Below are 23,323 nucleotides of genomic sequence, written 5' to 3'. Positions count from 1 at the left end.
TGCCAATAAATCTTGTACTCTTGTTAATATATTACATTTCATAATTCCAAAATTGATCAGAGAATTGAAACATGACAACCAAGAAGAACCGTAAAATATCATAGAAAGCAAAATTGTAATTCAAATGTTTTTCATTAGCAAATTTCAATGCAGCAATCACCTAATCTTCGCTTCGTTGAGTGATGAGACTTTGCAAACACCAGCCGAGGTAGTGAACGGGATGCCCTTAAAGCAGGCCACCAACTCCTCATCTGTCCGCAGATCGGGTTGAACGGTTTCCCACACCTTTTTCTTAGGGTTCAACTGGTCATCAGGACTGCCTTCAAATCCTGGAAACTTCACTCTTTCGCCAATGACAGCACCTTCAGGTGGCTCAACCAATTCAACCTACCATGTGATAAGCATTCACAATGATTAACAAGTACTGTGAACCTATAAGACTTCTTTCCAAGTTCACCAATGCATTCGGCACAAGCATTCTTATCCGTTTCAACAGATTGTCAAAAAAAAAAATGCCGACCATCCGCTTTTCAATTAACTAGAAGCCAAGCCCTTAATTCAATGCACCATGTTTTGCAGTTTAAATGTATGTACGCTGAAGGATACATCAACCCAGACAAACGAATAATCTGAAGATGAATAATAGAGGTAAGCAACAGAGGAAGAGATGAGCTATATATGTATTTTTTGGATCAGTAATCAGTAAAGGTTGTTTGACCACAAGTAATCCTCTCAGTCTTTTCGGTCCTTTGGGGAAAGCAATGAATGCCTGAAGGAGCAATTGAAGGGTAGTCGCACTCTTGAAAGCACAAGTTCCAGACTAATAACTTAAAACAGTAATATTGTTGCTCACCTTGGTGTCCTCACTATTAGAAGCACAAAGAACCATGGCTTCAGATTTTACTCCCCGCATGTTTGCTGGCTTGAGATTGCAAAGAACGCAAACCTTCCGATTCTGACAGATCAATCATCATTAAGAATATTAAACAAGGAAATCATAAACCTCAGAAATCTTTAAACAAGCACATACAAATGTATGGAAAAGAAAAAGGTGATGCAGAAACCTGCATTTTTTCTAGAGGAATGTACTTGACAAGGCCACTAACTACTTTTCGTGGTTGAGGTTCACCAACATCAATCTCCTCCACATACAGTGAATCAGCAGAAGAATGTTTTTCAGCTTTTTTAATGAGACCAACACGGATATCAAGTCTACTAACTGATATTTCTGCTTCAGCAAGGGAAGCAGTCTTAGATGCACCTTGAGCGGATTTTGTTGGCTTTCCCTTCTTTGCATTCCCATCTAGAAGTAGAGGCAGAAAAACTTGAGGTAAGCAACAATTTCACTAGTCAGGTGTCACATTGTATATTCTGTAGCCAACTTGCAAACAGGTTTTCATCAATCATGCAAAACATTCAACGAAACTATTTTACAGACAGTACTTGACACATGATAGTTGTGATAAGCTGATTGGGAGCACTCCAGTCAGCATTGGAACATATAATGCTTCCACTGACAATAGTCAAAGGTGTCACAAAGCAAAACACCACATTGAGGATGCTGAATTCTATAAGAGACAACTGATGCTGAAATGCTGATGAAAGTATCAAAAAGGCTGGTATCCACATTTCAATTATTAACAAACCTAAGGACTGCAGAAGCCTGAGAATTCACCTCAGACGTACTACTCTGGACTGGACTCATCCAGCCATTGGAAATTAAAGAAAACAGCCAAGGAAACAAGACACAGCAAAAGCTAGCCCCATTGAATCTTATGTTGGTAAGTTGCAGGAAGTGGGGTAGAATTGTTCTGAAAAGCAAGTCAAATTCAACTTTGGAAAATTAAATCATGAATTTCTTAGGTGATCTTGCAAAAGGATGAACTTGTAGGATATGTAAATCCAGTCATAGGAAAAATGATTGCCCATCAAACAAAACCAAAAGAATAATACTGTTGACACCTATTAATGACTCTAGCAAACCAGGACAGAGATTCAAATTGAAATTATATCACCCCATAAACTGCCAAGACTGTCTATTTCATATTTCAATGGTCAAAATATCATTTTAACTGTTTTCACTTAGCTATTAGCAAATCAGAAACCACTAAAGCAGCTAGATGAAGCAGCTTCGAGATTTAACCCCCAACAAAGTGGCATATAACAAAAAAGGTTGCCTAACATATTTTGATAATGACAAAATATCGAGATACACAGAAGGAACGCACTCCAGAACAACTTATGACCAATCACAGGACAGATGATAAATATAAAGCAGCAAAACCTGAAAGTTTTGCTTTGTTTAATTGTTCACTAATCTTTGCCTCGGCTTCTTCCTTCAATTTCCTGTCAGCCCTATCAGCTTGACTTCCAGAAAATTTCCCCCTGTACATTTCAGCTTCATCTTCTTTCTGCAATCACAGGATTTTCAGTCATTATAATCAATCACATGTTTGTTGCATCTTAGATTAATTACAATCAAAACAGCCAATCCAGGACATATCCTCCAACAAATTAGAATCTATACCAGCTCCTTAAACAATGGTTTAGGATTTCCAATTCTATGACCTGCAGAAAGAATCTCCCATGGCCTTTTGGCCCTTTCAATATCACCTTTTTCATCACAAAGTGAAATTTGTTCAAAAGGCAGGTTGAGCTGCTTTAGAACCTGTGTATCACATAGAGCAAGACATCAGAATTTCAGAAAACAAGTCCTAAAACAGAATCTAGTTTACAATGCTACAATCAATTACCTCGATGGAAAAAGATGGCATGAAAGGTTCTAAAAGAGAGGCAATGAGATACACTAGTCCAGCAGAAGTTCTCATAACTATGGAACACGTAGGTTGATCATCCTTGTAGAGTCTCCAGAATTCATTCTCCTATTAACAAGATTGAATAAGTTATTCTTATGCTTTAGGCAAATCAACAATGAGAAACTGTCAAATAGCCCCGTGTTCATCTTTGAGACAAGAAAATCTCGAAAGTAACCCTGAATCAGTAGAACTCAAAAGCCAACATTGACAAATTGAATTCTCACAAATGCAAACATGTTAGAGGCTTACTTGCAGATAACCATTTCCCTCTGTGGAAATAGCCATAGCGATCTTCAAACCTTGCTTTAATTTTACCTTCAAGAAAAGATGTTTCATTGATAGTATGAAATGGAGAAAAGTTTTCCAAGCAAAACAGTTCATTTACAGGACCACATGGCTCAATCACCTTCTCCATGGCTTCTACATATTGCTCAACAAGCTCACCAACTTTATCACCCAAAGCTTTGGTTGAGGGATGTGATTCTGCATCCTGTGCGTCTGGAAGGATGGAACCATATCCTAAACCTGTAGCACCACATATTGCAATTGAATACAACATGAGATGCAACAAGGAAAAGTTCAAAATATGGAATATTGCTATCAATACATAATATGTATAAGATAAGTCATACAGGGACAAAACCTACCTGGAGCTTTTGCAATGAAGTTCAATACCCGATTGATGAAATTGCCAAGATTTTTCAGCAACTCATTATTTAATTTTGCTCGTAAATCATCCCAAGTAAATAAGGTGTCTGATACCTATACGTGCCAGGTCATAAGAACTGCTGACGGAAAATATGTGCATCTATATTTGTGTATGCAGGGAGTGGGAGAGTGGGAGCAGAAAAAAGATTGGTTGCCAATGTCTGTCAAGTGAAAAAAACAATATTGAAGATAGCAGTAAAAAGAAAGCACCTCTGGCCTATTTGTCAGTAAGTAATATCTCCATACTTCTATAGGAATATTTGTATCTTTTGCATCATTTCCAAAAACTCCAATACCCTTACTTTTTGAAAACTTTCCTGCATAAAACCAACCAGAAAAATCAGACATGGCAAGCTATTATAGAATGAAGAATAAGCAAAATGAAATGCAGAAATTATTTGTCACATTTTGGCCTAAAAAATTATCTTCAGGACACAGCATATTCAATTTACAAATCTAGTAGTTTCTTTGTTAACCTGATTCATAGTTCAGGTATTCCGTTACGCTGATCGTCTTCATCAAAGTCCAATTTTCACCAGTCCCAAGAAGGGTAGAAGGGAACATCACCTGAAAAAGGAGGGGGGGGGGGTTAGAGAAGAACTTTACATGATCATGAGCAACATAAAAGAAATGAGACACAATAATAGAAGTTTTAATAACAATTCCTCAGGCATTAAGTTGATTTCTTTTTACAAATCTAACAAATCAAATCTTAATTGCAGTGTCACAGAAATAAAATTATTTGTTTAAAGGGGAAATGAACCTTTTTTTTGTTTTTTTTGGTTTTTTGGGGGGGGGGGGGGAGATTGAACTTTGGAACTAAGAACTAGCCAATAATCCTACCAGGTGCATTTTAGTACCCACTCAAACAAGAACAGCAAAATCACACCTGTTCTAGGAAAAGAATTTCGTTCACTGTAAAAAAACCCAGATAGTTATTTCCTTCTTGAATGGATTCCAAAAAGATGACACAAAATACTGTGCAGAAAGGACATAAAAATATACACGCATACAGCAAGAATTGTCAATTAATTTAACCCATCACTTAGGTTAAAATCACAACCATTTAATGCAAATGCATGAGTAAACCGGTAATCACCACCCCACCATCCATGGAAAATGTTAATATTGCTCAAGCATCTCAAACTTCAAGAGCAAGTTACATACAGTGTGAAAAGGAACATTATCCTTGCCCATAAACTGAAACAACTCCACTTCTTCAGGGTTTTTCCACCACTTTTCCCACTCTGTTGTGTAGCATGCAGTGATTGATACATATCCAATAGGCGCATCAAACCACACATAAAAAACCTAACCATAAAAAATAAGAGTAAGTTTAACAGTTTAAATATCAAACAAACACTAGAGTCAATAGTATTCTCACCATTTATAAAGGATAACCAAATGATACTAAGCAAGGCATTAACCAACCCTTCAAATTTTTCCTCAACTAACCTTGTCCTTATATTTCTCATGTGGAACAGGAACTCCCCACTTCAAATCTCTAGTAATGCATCTTGGTTTCAGTCCTTCTCTAAGCCATGCATTTGTTGCTTGGATGGCATTTTGACTCCATCCTCCAGCCACTGACATTTCGTTTATATATGCCTCTAATTTGTCCTTCAGCAAAGGAAGCTCCAAAAACAAGTGATCCGTGTCTCGAATGTGTGGAGCCGATTTACAAACCTGCTCAGAAAATAGAAATAAATTGTCATCACTCGATTACGTTGTATGTAGCTCGAGCAAAAGGAAGAAAAACAATAAGCATTCTTTTTCCTTCAAGTTTCCACCAAATTAGATTTGTAAAAGTCAACACTTGAGCCTTGAGAATTTTGGTATTAGCTAATTGCATGATAGAATTCTTGCAATAGATTCAATTAAACAGCTTCCTTTTTTTGAAAGAAAATAAAAGAAATTAGTGTATCTTCTTTCGGCATCTATGAAGTAGGTCACCGTCAACAGAAGAATGGCTGTTACAACAGGACAAGAACCACCTTGCATTTTGGATCCAGTAATTCTGTAGGATTTAAAAGCTTTCCACAGTTTTCACATTGATCTCCTCGAGCAGAATCATAATTACAATGTGGACAACTACCCTCCACAAATCGATCAGCTAAGAATCTTTGGCATGTATCGCAGTAAAGCTGCATTCACAATGTAGTTCTGGTTAGCACGCTCCCATATTGCAAACTTGAAAAATTGCCAAATGAGGCTGATAAGAGGAATTAAGATCAGCAGCATTATCCTGTTCTCAGAAAATATTCAGGCATGCCATAACCTTTTACCTGCTGCATTGTGTTCTCGGACAACCAATTGTTTTCCAATAATTTCTTGAAAATTGCTTGGCAAACCTTTGTCTGTTCAGGACTTGAAGTACGTCCAAACTTATCAAAACTAATATCAAACCACTCATAGATGCTTTTATGGATTGCATGGTATCTACAAGAAGAAATAAAATACCTCAGTACAAAAACATGCTCGTAGTAAAAGTCAAAGTGATCATATTGATGAGTGTTGTATCATATAATTCAAGTAATGAAGAACTGTACACACAAATGATACAGCAGCAACAGCATGTCATTTTCTATCGAAAGAGTACCTATTACCAGAGAAGCATGAGAACACTCAGAACTCTAGAATCAAACTGCCACCAAAACCCATCTTGTCAGTAGAAAATGATGAAGTGCTAACAAGAACTTTCATAATCTCAAAAACGAGATCAATCCCTTTGCAGTTCATATCTTACATGAAAAAAGAATAATAATAGCTCAACTAGATGGACTTAAACTCTTTAATTTCCGAGTTTTCAATGAAGCATGGAACTAAGTTATTACATACCTAATCTGTATAAACTTTTCCATTTTCTTAGTGCGACCTAAATTTCCAATCAATAACAGGAACTGTACTTTCTCTAACAGATACTGAATAATTCTCAACATAACAGGCATAAAGTAAATGCAAAAAGAAAAGGATAAATAATAAAATACGAACTAAGCATCTATGTAGAATCAATACATACATCACAATTAACACTCAAAAAATTAAAACTAATGAACCAAAATTGTAAGCCCACAAAACCAAAAAAAAAAAAAATTACTTATCACAAATTTCCTGAGGAGTAACTCCCTCTTCAAGAGCCTTATTCTCTGTAGCTGTTCCGTACTCATCCGTACCACATATGTATAACACATTGTACCCTCGTAACCTACAGTACCTCGCAAACACATCCGCACTTAACACACCTACACCAGAAAAAAATTTAAACACAGAATCACAACACCAATTACAGCACATGGATGGATACATCAATTTAATTACATAAAAAAAATTCATCCAAAAAAATCAGTAAAAAGAATTTTAAAAAATTTAAACTTGAGAATACAAAAAGGAAAATTCAACCATCACAAACATTACACACAAAAACCAAAAGAGTCGTTCAAGAGATAAACATATTTATCAACACTTGTAACAAAAAATCACTAAAACCCCAAAGCTGAAAATTGAAAATCAAACAAACAATTTAACCATGTCATGAACAAACGCAAAACAATTTAACAAAAAATCATTAAAACCCCAAAACTGAAAATTGAAAATCAAACAAACAATTTAACTATCTCATCCATAAACGCAAAACTGACTAAATTGGTCAAGAAGACCACATATTATCAAAAAAATTAATCAAAAAATAAGTAAAAATCCAAAACTAAAACTTGAGAGTCAATTAAAAAAAAAAACAACGACTACATGCACACAAAACAAACTAAATTGTTCAAAAATTCAACATATTCATCATAAATCAATGAAACTTACAGCCAATGATATTGCCGAGATGAGGAACATTGTTCACATATGGTAAAGCACTTGTTATCAAAATATTCCGCTTCCCGGGGATCGGTAGCTTAAGATTTTGGGGAGGATTATTCTTCCCCGAGTTTTCCAAGTCGCCCATTTTTCTCGTAATTGTCGAAGAAAAGCAACGAAAACTTAACAATTTTGAAGGCGGACAACAGTGTGTGAGCGTGTGTAGTCTAAGGAGGTGAAACGGACCGCGGCGGAGGCGGAAGAGCTGGTGGAGGCGGTGGCAAGAGAGGAGAAAGGAAGCTATGGTGAAAATGGGAAAAATGAGGACTTTTTGGCTTAGTGAAGGAATTTAGGGTTTAACAACAGAATCAGAATACATAAATTTGGGGTAATAAATATTCGTTTCTTTTTCTGGATTCCGTTATTGCCGTTAAACTACGCGATCATATGCAAGGAAAATGGATATAGCACAGTAATTTCAGACTAAAAACAGTTAAAAACTTAGGATGAGAAGGACGTAAAATTAATATTTTAAAAGTAAATGTAAAAAAATTTATTTAATGAAAAGTGATAGATGTTTGAAATAATTTTTTCAAACCAAAATCATGAATGATGAAAAATTTATTTAACGAAAAGTAATACACGTTTTAAACTATTTTTCCAAATCAAAATCATGTTAAAACATTTGTTCAAGAGTGACACTCAATTATTTTTTTTTTTTATGCTAGAATAACTTTTACTAAAACTAGTATTTTAAGATGGATTTTATTGAATGCTTAAAAAAAAAGATGGATTATATTGAACTAATTTTTGCATGTGAGAAGGTTTCATTTACAATGAAAATTTTGTTTTATTTTCGTTATTTAGGAACAAAAAGTAAAATTTGATGCTTGATTCTTTGATAGTTTGCTAAGATGATGTTCGCATGTTGCAAATGGAATAAAGTGTTGGTTCTTTAGTAGTAGCACTAGGAGGTGTGCACCGCGCATAAGCGCGGTGTGGATTTGAAAGATCGGCATGCCCAGTGTTGTTGAGTAAAGTAATAAGAAATTGGAAAGTAGAAAGTAAGAAATTTGGAAATTGTAATGAACAGCATATTTAACAGATAAGTAAAAAAACATTAATACCAATGAACGTAGATTTAGAAAACAGAATAAGTAGGTCTTCAGTGGTTAATGTTGAGATCATTGATGTTGAGGTTGTCAACGTTGTGAACTTCATCCATAGCATAGTAAGTGATCATTTGATAAGCTGAGCGTTTGATCATTCTGAACTTTGATGTGGAGGGTTTGATGTAGCATGTAAGTATTTTTCCGTGGAGAATTGTTTGGAGATGCTGAGTTATATTTATATTCTGGTGAGAATAAAGTGTGAAAGGAATATAATAAGTTGTTGGGAAAAAGAGACCGAAACAAGTGATGCATAAAAGAAAATAGGTACTTACCTCCATTTGCAAATAGAATAGTTCAGCAGTTGAAAATTGAACTAGCTTTTCGGCTTCAGAGCCCATAGCAGTAAGACATAGAGTGCCAGTTGAATCCGTGATCCAAATGGAAATGCAAGCCCTGGAATTAATGAGGTGAAGTACATGCGATTGGAGGTATAGATTGAGTAAGATAAACAGGGTATATTATTTATAAGTACCTGGGTTGGAGATCAACTTTAACTTGGCAGTATTTGCAAGTTATTTTCCGTTCATCTACACAGCTGTTTGGGTGATAACAATTGGGACAAGCTATGTAGGTAAAATCTTGAGGTTTACAATCAAGCTCGACGACACCTCTAATCCATGCAGTCCTTGGTTTCTACATAGAATAATAAAAGCAATAGGAGGAGCAATAGGGAAATATTAACAAGGAAATATGAAAAAGAAGTTAAGATGTGAAATTGGTCAGTAGTATAAGAATTTTACGAAGTGAAGCAGAGCGGCTATGTCATGGATTTGATTGTAGTGAGGGGGAGGAAGAAGGATGTGCGGATTAGTATAACTGTGTTCATGGACCATCTGTGCTAGCTGAGGCGCGTTGTGATGATACCTAAAATAAGAAAGGAAAAGTTAAGGTGGAACAGAGTAATTGGAATGATGGAACATAGAGCGCCTAAAAAATTCTGACCAGTGATGCAGATCCGTTGCTTGTTGTACTATTGGAGATATCAAAATAGTGGTCGAATCTTGAGTTGAAAGACTAAGATCTGGGATATAAGGGAAAAAAAGGAAGAAAATATGAACAGCAAGATGAACGAAAAAGATTTTTTTGCTTATAAGTGTGATGGTGTTTTTTAAATAATAAATAGGAGGTATTTGGTTACAGTTCTGTGTTGTGACTTTCATTCTTATGCCAATGATGACTGGAAAATCGTTTTGAGCAGCTGCAATTGTAGGACCATTGGCTTGTTGGAAGTCATTCTTCAAAGTTAAAATGAATGGCCTCATGCTAGCAAAAACAGGAAGAATAAATATTTATGTGAATAGTTTGTTCGGATATATGATGTATGGAATAACTAAATGAATTAGCAGGTAAGGTTATTACTCTCGATCGGCAATGACATAGTCTCGAGCAATGGATGTTTCTCTGTCAGAAGTGATAGTTTTCACAGGTAAAGCATGTAGTATAATTCCCATGACATCTAAGGAAGTTTTAAAAAAAAAATCAGGATGCTAGTAATTTGTTGGCAGGTGGACAAGATATCGCATGGTGTGAGGACTAACTTACTTATAAGCTGATCAGTGTCAGCAATTACGGCTAATGTAGAGAAAGAATGTAGCTGAAAATGAAGAGGAAGAGAAGGCTGACCAGCCTCTTGAATTTCTTCAATTAAAGTATCTTCAGTAGCAATGAAATGAAATGGATATTGACTGATGGCAGTATCAGTAATTGGCGGAGAAACGAAAGCTCCAGAGATGTGGTATGTTTTAAACGGTATAAGCAGTTCAGTTGTTTGATCGAGAATACTTTGAGGAACATGCATTTCGACTGTCGTACCCTGTGATTAGCAAGTATTAAATTGTATTGAAGTTAGTTTGATGATTTGAAGGTAAAAGGAAGACTTGGATATATATTACCTCTGCGTCAGCAAGCACAAATGTTTGAAATTGTTGCTGAAGAATTGAGCTAGACTTCACATGTGTTGCTTCAATTGCCTGGACAGTAACTCCCCAGTGTTTCAAGGACGGATGAATAGCAGACAAAGGCATGGTAGAAGGGTTCATCTTACGGGTATTGTTTAGCAGGATGTACTTTGAAGAGAAGATTGAGCGTGCTGGGTATTTGCAGAGGAAACTAAATGTGATTTATTGGTAGTAGGTGATGAATATGTAGAAGAGAAATGGTAAATGATTTGTAGAGTGGTAGGAAATGTAAATATGAGTAATAAGTTGAGTGATGGGTTGAAAAGAGAACAAGTAAAGAGATTGGCAGGCATGAAGTTGCAAATCTAGCAATATAATGCATGCAGTAAAGGAATCTTTGTTAGGCCTGCGGCATTTTGTCTGCTAGTAGCTCTAGACTTTTTGATTTAAATCAAGAATTCCTTTTTTAATGCTTATAAGGTGAACGAATAATTTGGTGTAAAGTAAGATGGCTGTGGCTGGTACTGGAAAATTATACGAAAAGGAACAATAAGTATGGGCGCACAACTCTATATCTAAAGTGGAGAATTTGTAATATTTGTTATAGTGGATTGGTAAATACTGTAATTTAAATTATTAGTATATAAAAAGTATGAATGTTAATATTAAGGAGTGCAACTGTAAAGATTTTTTTATCTTAGTTTTTGTTATTTTTAAATTATACTTATATGATTTTAATGTGCCACCTATTAAAGGAAATAAAACACTTCAATTGATTATATTTTAATGTTATTGGCAATTATAATTAAAAAAATTTTATTAAAAATTATTTACCTATCCTTGGACTCAATCTTCTATTATTATACATACCAATCATTATTATTATATAAAACGTATGAATGTTGGTATTAGGCAGTGCAAGTGCAAGTAGTTTTGATTTTGTTTTTTGTTTTTTGGAAATTACCTTCATGTTTATATGTAATAGAGTGATGAATATACTATAATTTTGGCTAAACATAATATTGTCAATATTTGATATGTTAAAGTTTAAGTTATAAATGAAAAAGTATTTGGTTTATGATTTCAAATTGAATTCTAAGGGATATGTGAACTATATTGGAATGTTTTTTTGATTTGATAAAATTTTTAAAAGTAAATATTGCAAATAAAATGCACAGTGAAGGAATATTGTAGGGAGAAAAGAATAGCTTGGTTGCTGAGTGTTGGGTCATGCGTGATGTTCAGTTCATGTAGGTCACTGCATTGTCAGAAATCTGATAAAATTTTGCAGCAAGGGAATATATTCCTGGGCAGAGTAAATTGTTGGATATGTATTGCAGTAAAAATGAGACAGACCAGTCTTTTTTGTCGAGAAGCAGGTTAATAATAAACTGATTATATATTTAATGAAGGATTACATATGTAAGTGGATATCCGTCCACCATAAAAGTACAGCAGAAAGATATTGTACCAAGGGAAAATCTTCTCAATTCCATCACTACTAAAGATTAAAACAGCAAAGCTTGTCTGTGATTCTGGAATGAAGACAAGCGTATCATTATGCTGCAGATGATGGTCCAGAACAAACTTTCTCCAATTTTGTTTGAGTCGGTTGCGCTTTATTCCAACTTGAGTGATGTTGTTGCCAGTTTTTAGAACTATAGTTGGAGTTCTGTTACCATTTAAAAAGTGATCGACAAACCGAGGGAGTTTCTACAAATAAGAGAATGTAAGTTAGTTAATGAAGAAGGGTAAATTATTCTGCCGGAGGAAAGGTGTTTAGAAACGGTGGATAGAAAAGAAGATTACCAAGGAATTTGGATATGCTGAGTCAAATGTCTGATAAAAGCAGATTGAATTGGATAGATCTTGAGAGAAATCCAGGCTTAGTGATGAGGAAACAATTTGCTGATGAAGTGATAAAAAGGTAGGATCTGACAAGACGAAAGAATAATATTGTAAAATATAGTAAGTGGTATATACAGACTGCTAAATTAGAAAGGGAAATATAACTTGTGAACCTATACTGCTTTGCTGATGCAAAAGATTCGGTAGGGAAACTGTCCAACGGAGATAGACTTGTTTTTTCAGTTCACAGAAATGAATGATATCAAAAATTAGATCTCCAGCATGGCGAAGCAATAGCATATCATGCTCTTTGGTCATGTTGTGGTGACAATATTCTATCCATCCTTCTTCAAAGCTGCTATTTCTAACTGAGATAGTCCATCGTTGCAATCCATGTCTGAAGGTGATTGTAGTGTCATCGTGTTGGCTCAGCAATATTTGAAATTCAACAGGCAAAGGCTGTATGTTGCATAAAAAGGAAGGTCATGTTTGAACGCAAGTTGAAGAATAAATCATAAGAAATCTATAACATTGGAGACAAATATTATTACCTGTCCTTTGTTTTTGCATCTAATAAAAAAGCAATATGTTTGTGGAGCATTGTTCGTGCTGTGAGAGGAATTCATAGAAACGGTAGATGTTTGTGCCATGAAGGTGTTAAGACGAATGGATGAGAGCAGTTGGTCAGTGTAGTTGGATAAGTGTGAGCTATGAAAGCATAAAGAAAGAGATTTGTAGTAAATTGTAAGCAAAGGCATGCACATAGTAAGAAGGAATGGAAGAGGAAACAGACTTATATATATATACTATCAAGTGATTCCTGTTTATAGCAGCAGAACAAATATAATTGGTTGCGTGTTGGGCCAGTAGTTTAGTAGATGACAATGCTGATGTTCAGAGAAGTACATATTATAATTGATACTATATTTGTTATATCCACTGAATAATTAATGCAGAAGGAGATAACTCTTCAGTAAAATTGTGACTAAAGTGTTCTGGTGTAACTGAAGGGTAATGAGCATCGGATTGAAATGTAAAGGTGGAATAGCTGGAAAAAAGTAAATGACAGTAAAATGTCCTGTTAGAACAGCAATGGAACAAGACATAAAAGTTATTTTCATTTTAGCTGCAAGTTCCAACAAAGGGAATCAAGCACTGGCAGCATAGTTCCCCTAGGAGAATAAACCATCAAACAAAATAAAGTTCAAAGGAAGGGGATCAGGCATGGGTAGCGTGGTTTCTGAGGCAGAATAAGGCGGTGAACAAAAAGCAATTGATAGCAATATACAGTACAGCTACCTATTCGGAGTTATTAACACAAAAGGAAATAACACCAGTCTACATGAGCCTGGACTTCTTCTTAGAGCCTTCACTGACAGAACAGGAAGTATTATTGGCTTGATCAGCTAAGAGTTCCAATTTTTGAGTTAAACATTGTCTAGCCTTGGAAGTTGGTTTGGTTTCTTGAATAGCTGTGGCTCCTGTAAGAAAATCAAATTTGTTAACAAAGGCGAAATAGTAATATATGTCTATATACGCTACATCTAATAATGATAGATGAATATATAGTCAATTGTATAATAGAATTAGAAGAACAAAGGAGTTTTTGAACAGATGTTTATGAGGCATTATTATTTGACCTGAGAAGGAAATGGAGGTTTTATTAATGTCATAGATACAATTAAATGTTACTGCTAAACAGTTAATACCTGAAGTGACGATGTCAGTGGTGTCAGATTGCAGCTCGATTAACAAAGTAGGATTTTTGGATTCAGCATTTTTAGATTCAGCAGGGGAATCAACAGCATCACTATTGAGAAGTTCAGAATAGTAGATAACTGTATAGCGTTGTTTTGCATCAGACATTTGAGCCTGCACTGGTTTTATATGTATGAGAAACCACTTGGACTCCAACTCCTTATGGACAGCCTCCAGAGGGAGCTCAATGTTCTATAAAAGGAAAATATGGACGGGAAAAATAGGTGAGTGGATAAGCATTATATTCACAATGCAGAAGTCTGCTACAATAACAATTAAATGGAAGGGATAATAATTTGACAGTTATTTTTTGCAAGGAAAACAGGCCTGCTTAAAATGGTCCATTATTTCAAGAGCAGTGAACTTTAGCAGCTTTTCAGCTTGTTCTCCAAAAACAGAAGCTGTGATGGCACCAGTATCATCACATAAATCCATATCAAAGCGACACCTATAGATGTATGTAAATTTGAGTGAGGCATATGTGTTAAAGAAGAGTTAGCAATAAATAAGTAGAATATATACATTAATGAATTTCAAAGTAAGTACCTAGGCTGAGCAGGATGTTTTTCTTTGCACGTATTACACATAAAAATAACTCCATCTGCAGCAGCAGTGCCCCGACAACATTTTTTACAGCTCATATACCAGTATTTCTGGAATATGTGCTGAAAGGAGAACCTTGCTTTAACCCATATATTCTAAAAGACAGCAATGGAAGCCACAGTGTTAACTTATATGTTAATATGTAAATGGATAGTTAAATGACAGATTAGATGAAGAAATGCTGAAACCTTTTGTGATGGTCTGACATTTGAAATCAAAATGGTTTTTTGATCTGGCTTTGCAGATATCTGAGGGTTATACTTAATATAGCTTTTTTCATCAATGATTGCTGCAAGTAGTTTGGTATTTCTGATCGCCCTGGGATAGAGGAAACAAAAAAAATAATCAAAACAAGTGATTATATATGATTGATTGCTAACATGATATAAAGCATTAATCAATACCAGTTCTTTAATTCTCTTGCTTCCTGTACAGGAGGATCAACAAGGATTGCAGAATCAAACCATGTCGACAGCGCAACTCCTATACGATTAAGAATGAAGATACATTGGGAAATTTTCTGTATCAGATTTTTTACAAAAATGAAAATTAAAATAAAGATGTATAGAGGGAGAATTACCATTATAGTTGTTAACTTTGAGCCTGCGACATATGATGACAGGGTAGTTGCCTATTTCAGCTATTATCTGTTGCCCTTCATTTTTGATGAAATCATCCCACATAGAAAGCATGACAGCTTGTGATCTAACATGAAGGCAATAGGCAGCTGTTAAGACATGTAACAGATAGACGTTGAATTATAACAGAATTAACTAAGAGTGTGGCAAGCGGCAGAAAGGGCCGGTTACTGTTCATTGACAAGGACGAATTTCTGAACAACTGATTCTTTGAAATGTTTATTAATGACCCTTCTGTCCTGTGCTTCAATAACTATTCCAAGGACATCTGTGAAAGGAAAAAGTTGTTGTAAAAGCTGTCCTGATTTGAAATGCATGATATATGTCTAACACAGAACATACATACCTACAGATTTATCTTTACGATCCACATACTGTGCCAAGTCTGTGAATTGAGTATAGTTAAATTTGACAGGCATTATATCTTCATCATCGGCATCCTCTTCAATGACAGTTTTACTAGTGAGGATCCACTGCATTGTTAGTTCAGCCGTTTGATATTTTGAGTCGATTGGTCTAACCACAGCATTGGTTATTTTGTACTTTTTGTAGACCTGCAGGATTGGTCCGACCCTAGAAATATCATGGTTGAAAATAATGCCCTCAACCTTTGATCCCTATTTCGTAAGTGAAAATGTTCAAGAATGAATCAGGTGTGATTATGAATATAATATAAAGAGAAACTTTAAATATAGAAGTTGTATTTATCTACCTCTGTATCAACAAAAATAAGCTTTTGCTTCTTCGTCGGCGTTGACAGTGATTGGGTAATCTGCTGTTTTTCCTGAACAATAACTTTGCATGACCAGTCTTGCATATCAGGCACAATTTCTTTTATGGATAAGAGCTTCTCCATGCTAAATGGAAACCAATAAAGAGAATATCTATCAAATGTCAGTATGAATAAGGAATGCCATTGCAGACATTATAAGAACAAAATAATAATTATGGCTAACTAACCTTAAATATAAATAAGTCTAACATGCAGTCCTAGTGTTTAGTTAGTCGGAGTATTTCTTCAAAGACAACATTTCTAGTCCTGCAATCAGTTTTTATGCCATCAAAAGTTCCAGGCAGGATAAGGACTTTAAGTGCTGCAGAAGTTTTTACTCTGGATAAAGCAACATATAATTGGCCGTGAGAAAAAACTGGCTCGCGAAGGTAGATTCCAACGTAATCCAGTGTTTGGCCTTGGGATTTGTTAATTGTCAGAGCAAAACAGACACGGACAGGAAATTGTGTCCTTATAAATGGCAAGCCATTCTTGTCATTATCAGAAACTTGTAAAGGAATTTTAGGCAGAAAAATTCTTTTGCCTCGATGTTGGCCAAAAGCTATCTCTGCGCAGATAGTATTCTGCTTTAGCTCCCTGCAAATGAGTCGCGTTCCATTGCATAATCCTTCTGTAGGGTTCAAATTTCTTATAAGCATGATTGGACAATTTTCTTTGAGTAGCAACTTGTGAGGAGGAAGGCCTTTTGGATTTTGAGAATTCAAGAAATCTTGATAGTCTCCTTGATGCCGGGGATCAACGGTTCTATCAGAACTGACGTACACATGAAGGTTTCCAGGAAATCTTTTGATCATCATGTCATTTATTTCATCAACGGAGCTATTTTTTGGAGCAAGGACACATCTATTGATCATACTATAAGGATTTTTTGAATAGGTCATTAAATCTGGAAAAACAGATTCGACCAACCTGTTTGTAAGAAATATAAGTGAGAATGCATGAACATTCAACTAGAAAAAAATGAATAAAAGCAATACGTTGGAGGGAAAATTCTTTAACCTGTTCAAAGATTGTTCTTTTTCAATATAAGGAATGACCATGGCAGAAGGTAAAGTTATTTCGCCATGTCTATCAACAGTTTCTCTTCCTTCTCCTATTCTTAATAAGAAGTCTGAGAATGCTGGATCTAAAATGGCTCGCATATTGTGCACCAACTGCAGCTTTTCCAGCTGAGACCATAGAGGAGAGTTAGGGAGACTAGATTGTATGAGAACTTGCTTTGTAGCTTGTTTGATAACTGGCAAAGTTTGGCGAAAATCGCCACCGAAAACAACTACTTTTCCTCCAAATGGACGGTCACAGTCCATTATATCCCTAAGCAAACCATCAAAGGCTTCAATAGTTTCTCGCTTGGCCATTGAAGCCTCATCCCACAAGACTAACTTTGATTCAAAAAGTAATTTTGCAACACTGCCCTGTTTACTAATCTGGCAGGTTTTATTTCTAGAAAAATCTAATGGTATTTTGAATCTAGAATGAGCTGTTCTTCCTCCTGGAAGAATAGAGGCTGCGACACCCGACGTTGCAACTGCAATAGCAATGTAGCCTTGGGATCTTAAAGTAGCTAGAAGAGACCTATATAAGAAGGTCTTACCGGTTCCCCCAGGGCCATCAATAAAAAAACTCTGGCCAACAGGACAGAAAACTGACTGCAGAATTAAATCATAGGCATGCCGCTGTTCAGCATTTAATTTGAAAGGCATCATTAGATCTTCTGCTGGAACTTCAATATTTTTTTCACATTCAATTTCCTTTGTTAGCTGTTCATAGTGAACATCTACTGAAGTGTCTGCAGCTAGATGGTAGTCAGCAAAACTCTTACCCATTTGTTCGACAATTTTTTTAATTTCTTGCAGGACCTTATTGCTTATTTCTTCAGGTGTATTAAAACAGAGATGTTGAGATCGGTGGTAATCCGCAGAAAGATCAAGCTGGAATTTGTTCCAAAGAAATGCAGGATCTGCTGGAGAACAATGAACAAGAATAGTAGCAAATAGCAGCCTCAAAGAGGATGGCATTTGAAAAAGAACTGCTTCTTCAAGAGTTTCTTGTATATATGTGTCAGACTGTAAAAGACCAAGGCCCAAAGCAGCATCTCTAAAGCAATTCATTTTTTTGCCATCAACATTCAAGAGGTCATCAAATGACGTAGGAGCTCGAACATGAGTTAGCAGGAGTCTAAGGTAATATCTCTCTCCTTCATGAGGGCTGACGGTGACCAGCCTTCCAATGGCTCTCTTACGCTTTCTCTCAGTCCAAGTTTTAAATTTAAAAGACCAAACAAAATACTCTGGAAATTCTCTATAAAAGCACTTCAAGGTTTTAGCCGTTCCATTTGCTTTGTTCATTTTGAAGAACTCAGTCAACATGGTTTTTGAAAAGTCAATTTTCCTCATCAGCTGTAAAAGGTCTGAGTTCTTGTTGAAAGTAATCAGTTGCTGGTCAGGTAAGTGAACTTGTAGAGTATAGACAGCTGGAGTCATCTCGTTTAGCCTAAACTCAAAGATGCGCCAAAATGCTTCAGGGGGTGAAATCCATCTTCCTTGCTGGAATTCTCTAATCTCATCGACATCAGCACGGGAATCATCAGATATAATTTTGAAGCTGATAAGATCATGTCCTTTGAAGATATACTTGTATAAGTATTTGACCAACTTCAAAGTGGAACAGATTTCCACATTCATGTGACAATCAAGCAAGGCTAAAAGATATGGATTATAAGGAATGATCCATCTATTGTCAAGTTCAAACCTGCGGACAGTTATTTTGCTACCATCATCTCTTCTCCTATAGTATGGATAGCTGTCTTCAGCATGAGTTGTATGTTCACAGAAATTTTTCGGATAATGATTTTTACAGCTACCGCCTTTCATACAAGGGCTATTCTTGGCCATGTCTCCGCAAGGTCCATGAACCATGTGCTTAAGAACAAGAGAATACAAATGAGGAAACTGCTTAGGATCAGGGAGCTCAGCGGAAACTATTCTATCATATGACTCAGGATTAAGCAATTTGAATTGTGGTTTCAAGATTAATAATAAGTGTGCATGAGGAAAGCCCCGTTTTTGGAATTCAATAACATAAACGCATGCAGCAACTTCTCCAAAAATTTTTCTGTCCAAAAGTTCTGCCTTGAGCATTTCAAATTTTGCTCTAAATACTCTAGACAACAGGTCTGGCCTACCCTGAGCTCTCTCTTTAAATTGCAGACAATCTTGAATTTCTTTCCACATTGGATTACATGTCATGGTCAAGAAAATATCTGGCTTTCCATATTTTTGTACCAATGCCATTGCATCAAGATATCTGCGCCTCATATCTCTTGGACCACCGATAAAAGATGCTGGCAATATAACCTTTCGACCAACTTTTGAACCTTCGGTCTGACCAATGGAAACACTATCTAGCACTCCTTCAAGGATTTCTGTCCGAATTTCATTTTGCCTCTTACGCTGGAAATCCAGGCGCGATGTTTCAATTTTGACATAGGAATCAACCGAAAACTGCTGCAACAATCTAAGGCTATGCAATAGCATGGATTCATCATTCTTCCTGATTTGGAACCTATAGCAGTAATATTCTCTAGCTGATACAGTATGCTCATCCTTTTTTGCATGGTCAGCAGCTATAGGGAATGAAAAAAGAAGTCAACATGTAAATAAAAGTTTATTTGATAACGGTTACGTCGGAGAATTATAAAACATAGGAGATATACTTGCCTCTCTTTTCTAAATCGATAAGGTAAGATGGTTCCTGCACAGAAGAGGGATCAATGATAACCTCTTCATCACAGGAATGTTCAGTTCGCTTTCTTTTATAGGCTCGCTTAATTCCGTGGTGCCAACCAGATTCACCACGGGGAAACAAGAGAGGATACTGCAAAGGATCATAACAAGCATAATAATGCTGGACCTTGTGAGCAGTATTTGAGTGGCTATATACGAGAATATGTGCTTGCCTATTTACTGATTCATCATCATTTTCAGTCCATATAGCAGCAACTTGAGAAGTAGAAGGAAGATTATAAATACGCTGGTCAAGGCCAGGAAAGCAATTAAGCACAATATTATGCTTTTCAAGATCAGGAATATCCCTTAGATCCTTAAAGAATCTAGCATAAGGATTATTAGAAAGTATGTCCATCAAAAGCTTTAAAGTGCTCTCACGAAGCTTGTCAGAAGCAGCAACTCGGTTGATTAATTGCTCATCAGTATCAAAAAAGTAGAGATGGATTCCACAAGTTCTATTATCAGGCTGTGATAAGCTGTTTAGAAAATGATAAACTTGTCCCTGGACACGAAAGGTATATACCCCTCTTGTATTTCTTGTCAATTCTGGATCATACTTTGCAGCAAATGAAGTGAAAGACAAGTTGTTGTTGTAAGTACGAGCTAATTTTCTGAAATGGTCAGATTCTTCATCATTTCCTATAAATAGACGCTTTAGAGCGTAAGGCATAGGAGGAGCAACAATAGAAATTTCTCCTTGAGAGCAGCAGAAGCTAGGGGGCTCCAAATGGAATCTTTTAGCTCCACAATATTGACAATCAGGAGCATCAGGCAATAATAAAGATTCTTTAGGAATTTCATCAATCCTAGAGTTTTTTGAGCGACGTTGTCTAGGAAGCGTCCCTGCAGTTTAGGTTATGTAACGGGAATGATACTCAAAAGGAAGTCCAAAAGAAATCTAATATGAAAGGAATATGGATGGAAAAGTCACGAATATGACAAACAATGAAAGAGCAACCTGTTTGCCTCTTTGCTGGCAATATAACGGTTGAACAATTTGTTGCATTGGCTGTAAAACCAACAGGAGGAGCAAAGGATGTGCTGGCCTCATTTGTGTTGCCTGGCAAATCATTGTATTATTTTAAACCGAACAACCGTTTGTTGCAAAAGAAAAAGGGGTTTGACAAGCTGGACGTGGAAAGAAACAAAAAGGATTAGCAAAATGAATGAATAATACCTGTAGGCTGAGAAGGGCTAAAAGACACAGGAGTGACTGTGATTGAGGAAGACACTCCATGCTCACCTAAGTCGTCTAAGCATGAAGGAGCAGAAGAACGAAGGGATCCAAGATTTGACTCATCAATAGATCCTAAGACGGCATATGTACTTTCAGTATGCAAATGACAGGTTTGTTCATTTTCATTTTGACTATGCAAAGGCAGGAGCTTGTTCTTTTTCTTTTTCCGAGAACAATTGGCTGTGGAACGTTTTCTAGAAGGACGAGAAGGCTGAACAGTAGCCGAAACATGGGGGGAGAGACAGGCCTGCTCTTTTAGCGTTGCAGTACCACTATCTACCGCAGCTTCTCTACGGTGAACCGAACGACTCATCAGAGGTGCTGCAAACCGTACAAATATATGGACTCACTTGTATGAGAATAGTACGGAGGGAAGCGAAGACAATAAAAGATGTCAACATGGGGAAGACAACTAAATAACTATAAAGGTCCTGGGGGAAGAGAGCTAGAATTTTGCGATGGTATATACCTTCAGAAACTAAACTACATTGAACTAAATGTGGGACAACAGCAGAGGAAGAAGTTCCACTAGATAGGCAGAGTGGAGCAGGGATAGTGGTAGACATATAGTCCAACGATTGCTGAAGCACAGCAGGACAACCATCAGCAACTTCATGATGGCAGCCTGGTAGCTGGTCGTTATGAGCAGGAGCAGGAGCAGATCCAGAGAAACAAACACCAGTTTCAACATGTCCGAACGGTACACTACGAACATAAGATCGAGAGGATTTGTCTTTTTCTTTTTTCTTAACAAGCCTGGCTTCACGTCTCCGTGACAAAAGTGCAGCCTTGGCATCTGGAGACATTTCGGCATAGCGCTTTCGGCGCAGAGCATTTTTATCCATTTCACTAAGATAACTAAGGAAGAACATTCCAGATACGATGACTTTGTAAGAACCGACAATAAGCATAAAAGAACATAGCAGAAACCAAGGGAAAGAACAGGAGCACATGCGAATTGGTGTAAGAAATTAAACAATCAAAGGACGAAGACATGCATGCGCACGATGTACAGTAAAAAAATGCAGGGAGCGAAAAGGATAAAGAAAGATTAAACAATGCACCAAGCAAAAACACTAAAGAAAGCATGAAGATTCTCAAGAAGCCATGCATGCTGGGGAAAATACGTAAAGTACGGAATGACCAGGAAGGAGGCAAGAAATAGTCAGCAACTAATGCAGGCAGAAGGAGGGAAAAGGCAAGCAAAACAAAGAAACAAGCATTTGACCTGCAACCAAGTTCCTGCCATAACACATAACAGAAGATCAGCTCCATAGCAGCGCCCTCGGAAGAACGAGAATGGCAGAAAATCCCAAGCACAACGACATCAAATAAAGCTGTAAAAGAGGAAATGGCAAGCACAGAAAGATGAGATATTGGAAAGAAAACAAAGAGGCGGGAAAGGTTTTTTTTTTTTGGTTTTAAAATGAGCTCACCACAATAGCAACGGCATGCATGGATCAGCATTCACAAGCACGCAAACAGGGGAAAATGGAACAAAGTCAGCGAATAAAATAGCAAATGCTGGCACAACTGATAAGCAGAAGCAGTAAACAGCAGATAAACCGAAAAGGAAAAAACTGGCGGAGATAATTACCTCGAAGCTGGACAATAGAAATGAAAGCTCCAAAAGAACAGAGAACCAAGCAGAGGGAAAAAGAGCAAACCAACCTTATAGCTGAAACAACGGAACGAAAGAGGAAAAATGATCACCGAATGCATAAACCAACCACAAAGCATGATAGCATCTGCAAAATCCAGGACAGAAAGTATGGAATAGCTTCCCAAGGCGTACGGAAGACAACGTTTTGAAAGTATAAGAGGCAAAGAAGGTACGCATGGCTGACAAGCTACAAAGTGACAAAGCATTATTTTGACATCTATAACCCAACAATAGCTAAACTAAGCCAAGCCAAAAAAAAAGTAAATAAACATGTAAGACAAGGGTAAAGAGGTAAAATAGGAGTTGTCACTTTGACCCAAATACACACTCTAACCTCACCAAAAACCTGACATTAGGTAAAATGGGAAGCAGAGTAGCATTATTATCAGCACCACAAGCCTAACACTATTATTATTATTATTGTTGATGACCAGTATGACCACTATGAGTCCGGTCTCGGGTTCCATTGAAGGAGTTGATTTTTTCCAGCCAGGGTTCGGTGGCTGACAAACGCAATCCAGAGGCCAACAATTGCAAGCAGCAGTTCACGTGAAAGGCCCATGGAGAACGACCACTTTCCAGCAAATCATCAAATGCCAT

At 36.6% G+C, this 23,323-nt stretch overlaps 3 protein-coding genes across 3 annotated transcripts; all 3 read right to left on the bottom strand.

The window, feature by feature from the left end:
* LOC113736330 (probable methionine--tRNA ligase) lies at positions 1–7,714 on the bottom strand. Its single transcript, XM_027263244.2, has 17 exons — positions 7,335–7,714; positions 6,622–6,766; positions 5,810–5,963; positions 5,519–5,668; positions 4,980–5,210; positions 4,692–4,835; positions 4,001–4,091; positions 3,735–3,841; positions 3,464–3,578; positions 3,223–3,341; positions 3,066–3,131; positions 2,754–2,882; positions 2,528–2,668; positions 2,285–2,411; positions 1,065–1,303; positions 854–955; positions 1–387 (listed from the first exon to the last, which is right to left on the bottom strand). The coding sequence occupies exons 1-17, from the start codon at positions 7,471–7,473 to the stop codon at positions 157–159; spliced, it is 2,430 nt and encodes an 809-aa protein (XP_027119045.2). The 5' UTR covers positions 7,474–7,714; the 3' UTR covers positions 1–156.
* Positions 7,715–13,581: 5,867 nt separating this feature from the next.
* LOC113737261 (replication protein A 70 kDa DNA-binding subunit B-like) lies at positions 13,582–16,098 on the bottom strand. The gene is made up of 9 exons (XM_027264513.1): positions 15,955–16,098; positions 15,589–15,859; positions 15,185–15,331; positions 15,009–15,087; positions 14,793–14,922; positions 14,548–14,699; positions 14,329–14,449; positions 13,953–14,193; positions 13,582–13,724 (listed from the first exon to the last, which is right to left on the bottom strand). Exons 1-9 carry the CDS (start codon positions 16,096–16,098, stop codon positions 13,582–13,584), a joined length of 1,428 nt encoding a protein of 475 aa, XP_027120314.1.
* A 134-nt stretch (positions 16,099–16,232) lies between these two features.
* LOC113737260 (uncharacterized) lies at positions 16,233–23,323 on the bottom strand. Its single transcript, XM_027264512.2, has 9 exons — positions 23,155–23,323; positions 22,516–22,593; positions 22,197–22,397; positions 21,530–21,946; positions 21,001–21,381; positions 20,782–20,883; positions 19,755–20,666; positions 17,035–19,660; positions 16,233–16,944 (listed from the first exon to the last, which is right to left on the bottom strand). The coding sequence occupies exons 1-9, from the start codon at positions 23,321–23,323 to the stop codon at positions 16,233–16,235; spliced, it is 5,598 nt and encodes a 1,865-aa protein (XP_027120313.2).

The sequence above is a fragment of the Coffea arabica genome, chromosome 3e (genome assembly GCF_036785885.1).
Source record: "Coffea arabica cultivar ET-39 chromosome 3e, Coffea Arabica ET-39 HiFi, whole genome shotgun sequence".
Classification (NCBI taxonomy): Eukaryota; Viridiplantae; Streptophyta; class Magnoliopsida; order Gentianales; family Rubiaceae; genus Coffea; species Coffea arabica.
This window is presented reverse-complemented; position numbering and strand designations above follow the sequence as displayed.

Excerpts from the sequence above, each read along its gene's own strand:
- LOC113736330 (XM_027263244.2), bottom strand. The coding sequence starts at position 7,473 with ATGGGCGACTTGGAAAACTCGGGGAAGAATAATCCTCCCCAAAATCTT. Across the intron at positions 5,964-6,621 it reads CCTCAGGAAATTTGTGATAA|ATACCATGCAATCCATAAAA; the intron begins GTAATTTTTTTT and ends TTCTTCTTGTAG. Across the intron at positions 388-853 it reads CTAATAGTGAGGACACCAAG|GTTGAATTGGTTGAGCCACC; the intron begins GTGAGCAACAAT and ends ATCACATGGTAG.
- LOC113737261 (XM_027264513.1), bottom strand. The coding sequence starts at position 16,098 with ATGGAGAAGCTCTTATCCATAAAAGAAATTGTGCCTGATATGCAAGAC. Across the intron at positions 14,194-14,328 it reads TAATGGACCATTTTAAGCAG|AACATTGAGCTCCCTCTGGA; the intron begins GCCTGTTTTCCT and ends TTCCTTTTATAG. Across the intron at positions 13,725-13,952 it reads CACTGACATCGTCACTTCAG|GAGCCACAGCTATTCAAGAA; the intron begins GTATTAACTGTT and ends ATTTTCTTACAG.
- LOC113737260 (XM_027264512.2), bottom strand. The coding sequence starts at position 23,323 with ATGGCATTTGATGATTTGCTGGAAAGTGGTCGTTCTCCATGGGCCTTT. Across the intron at positions 19,661-19,754 it reads TATCGATTTAGAAAAGAGAG|CTGCTGACCATGCAAAAAAG; the intron begins GCAAGTATATCT and ends CATTCCCTATAG. Across the intron at positions 16,945-17,034 it reads AAAGAACAATCTTTGAACAG|GTTGGTCGAATCTGTTTTTC; the intron begins GTTAAAGAATTT and ends TCTTACAAACAG.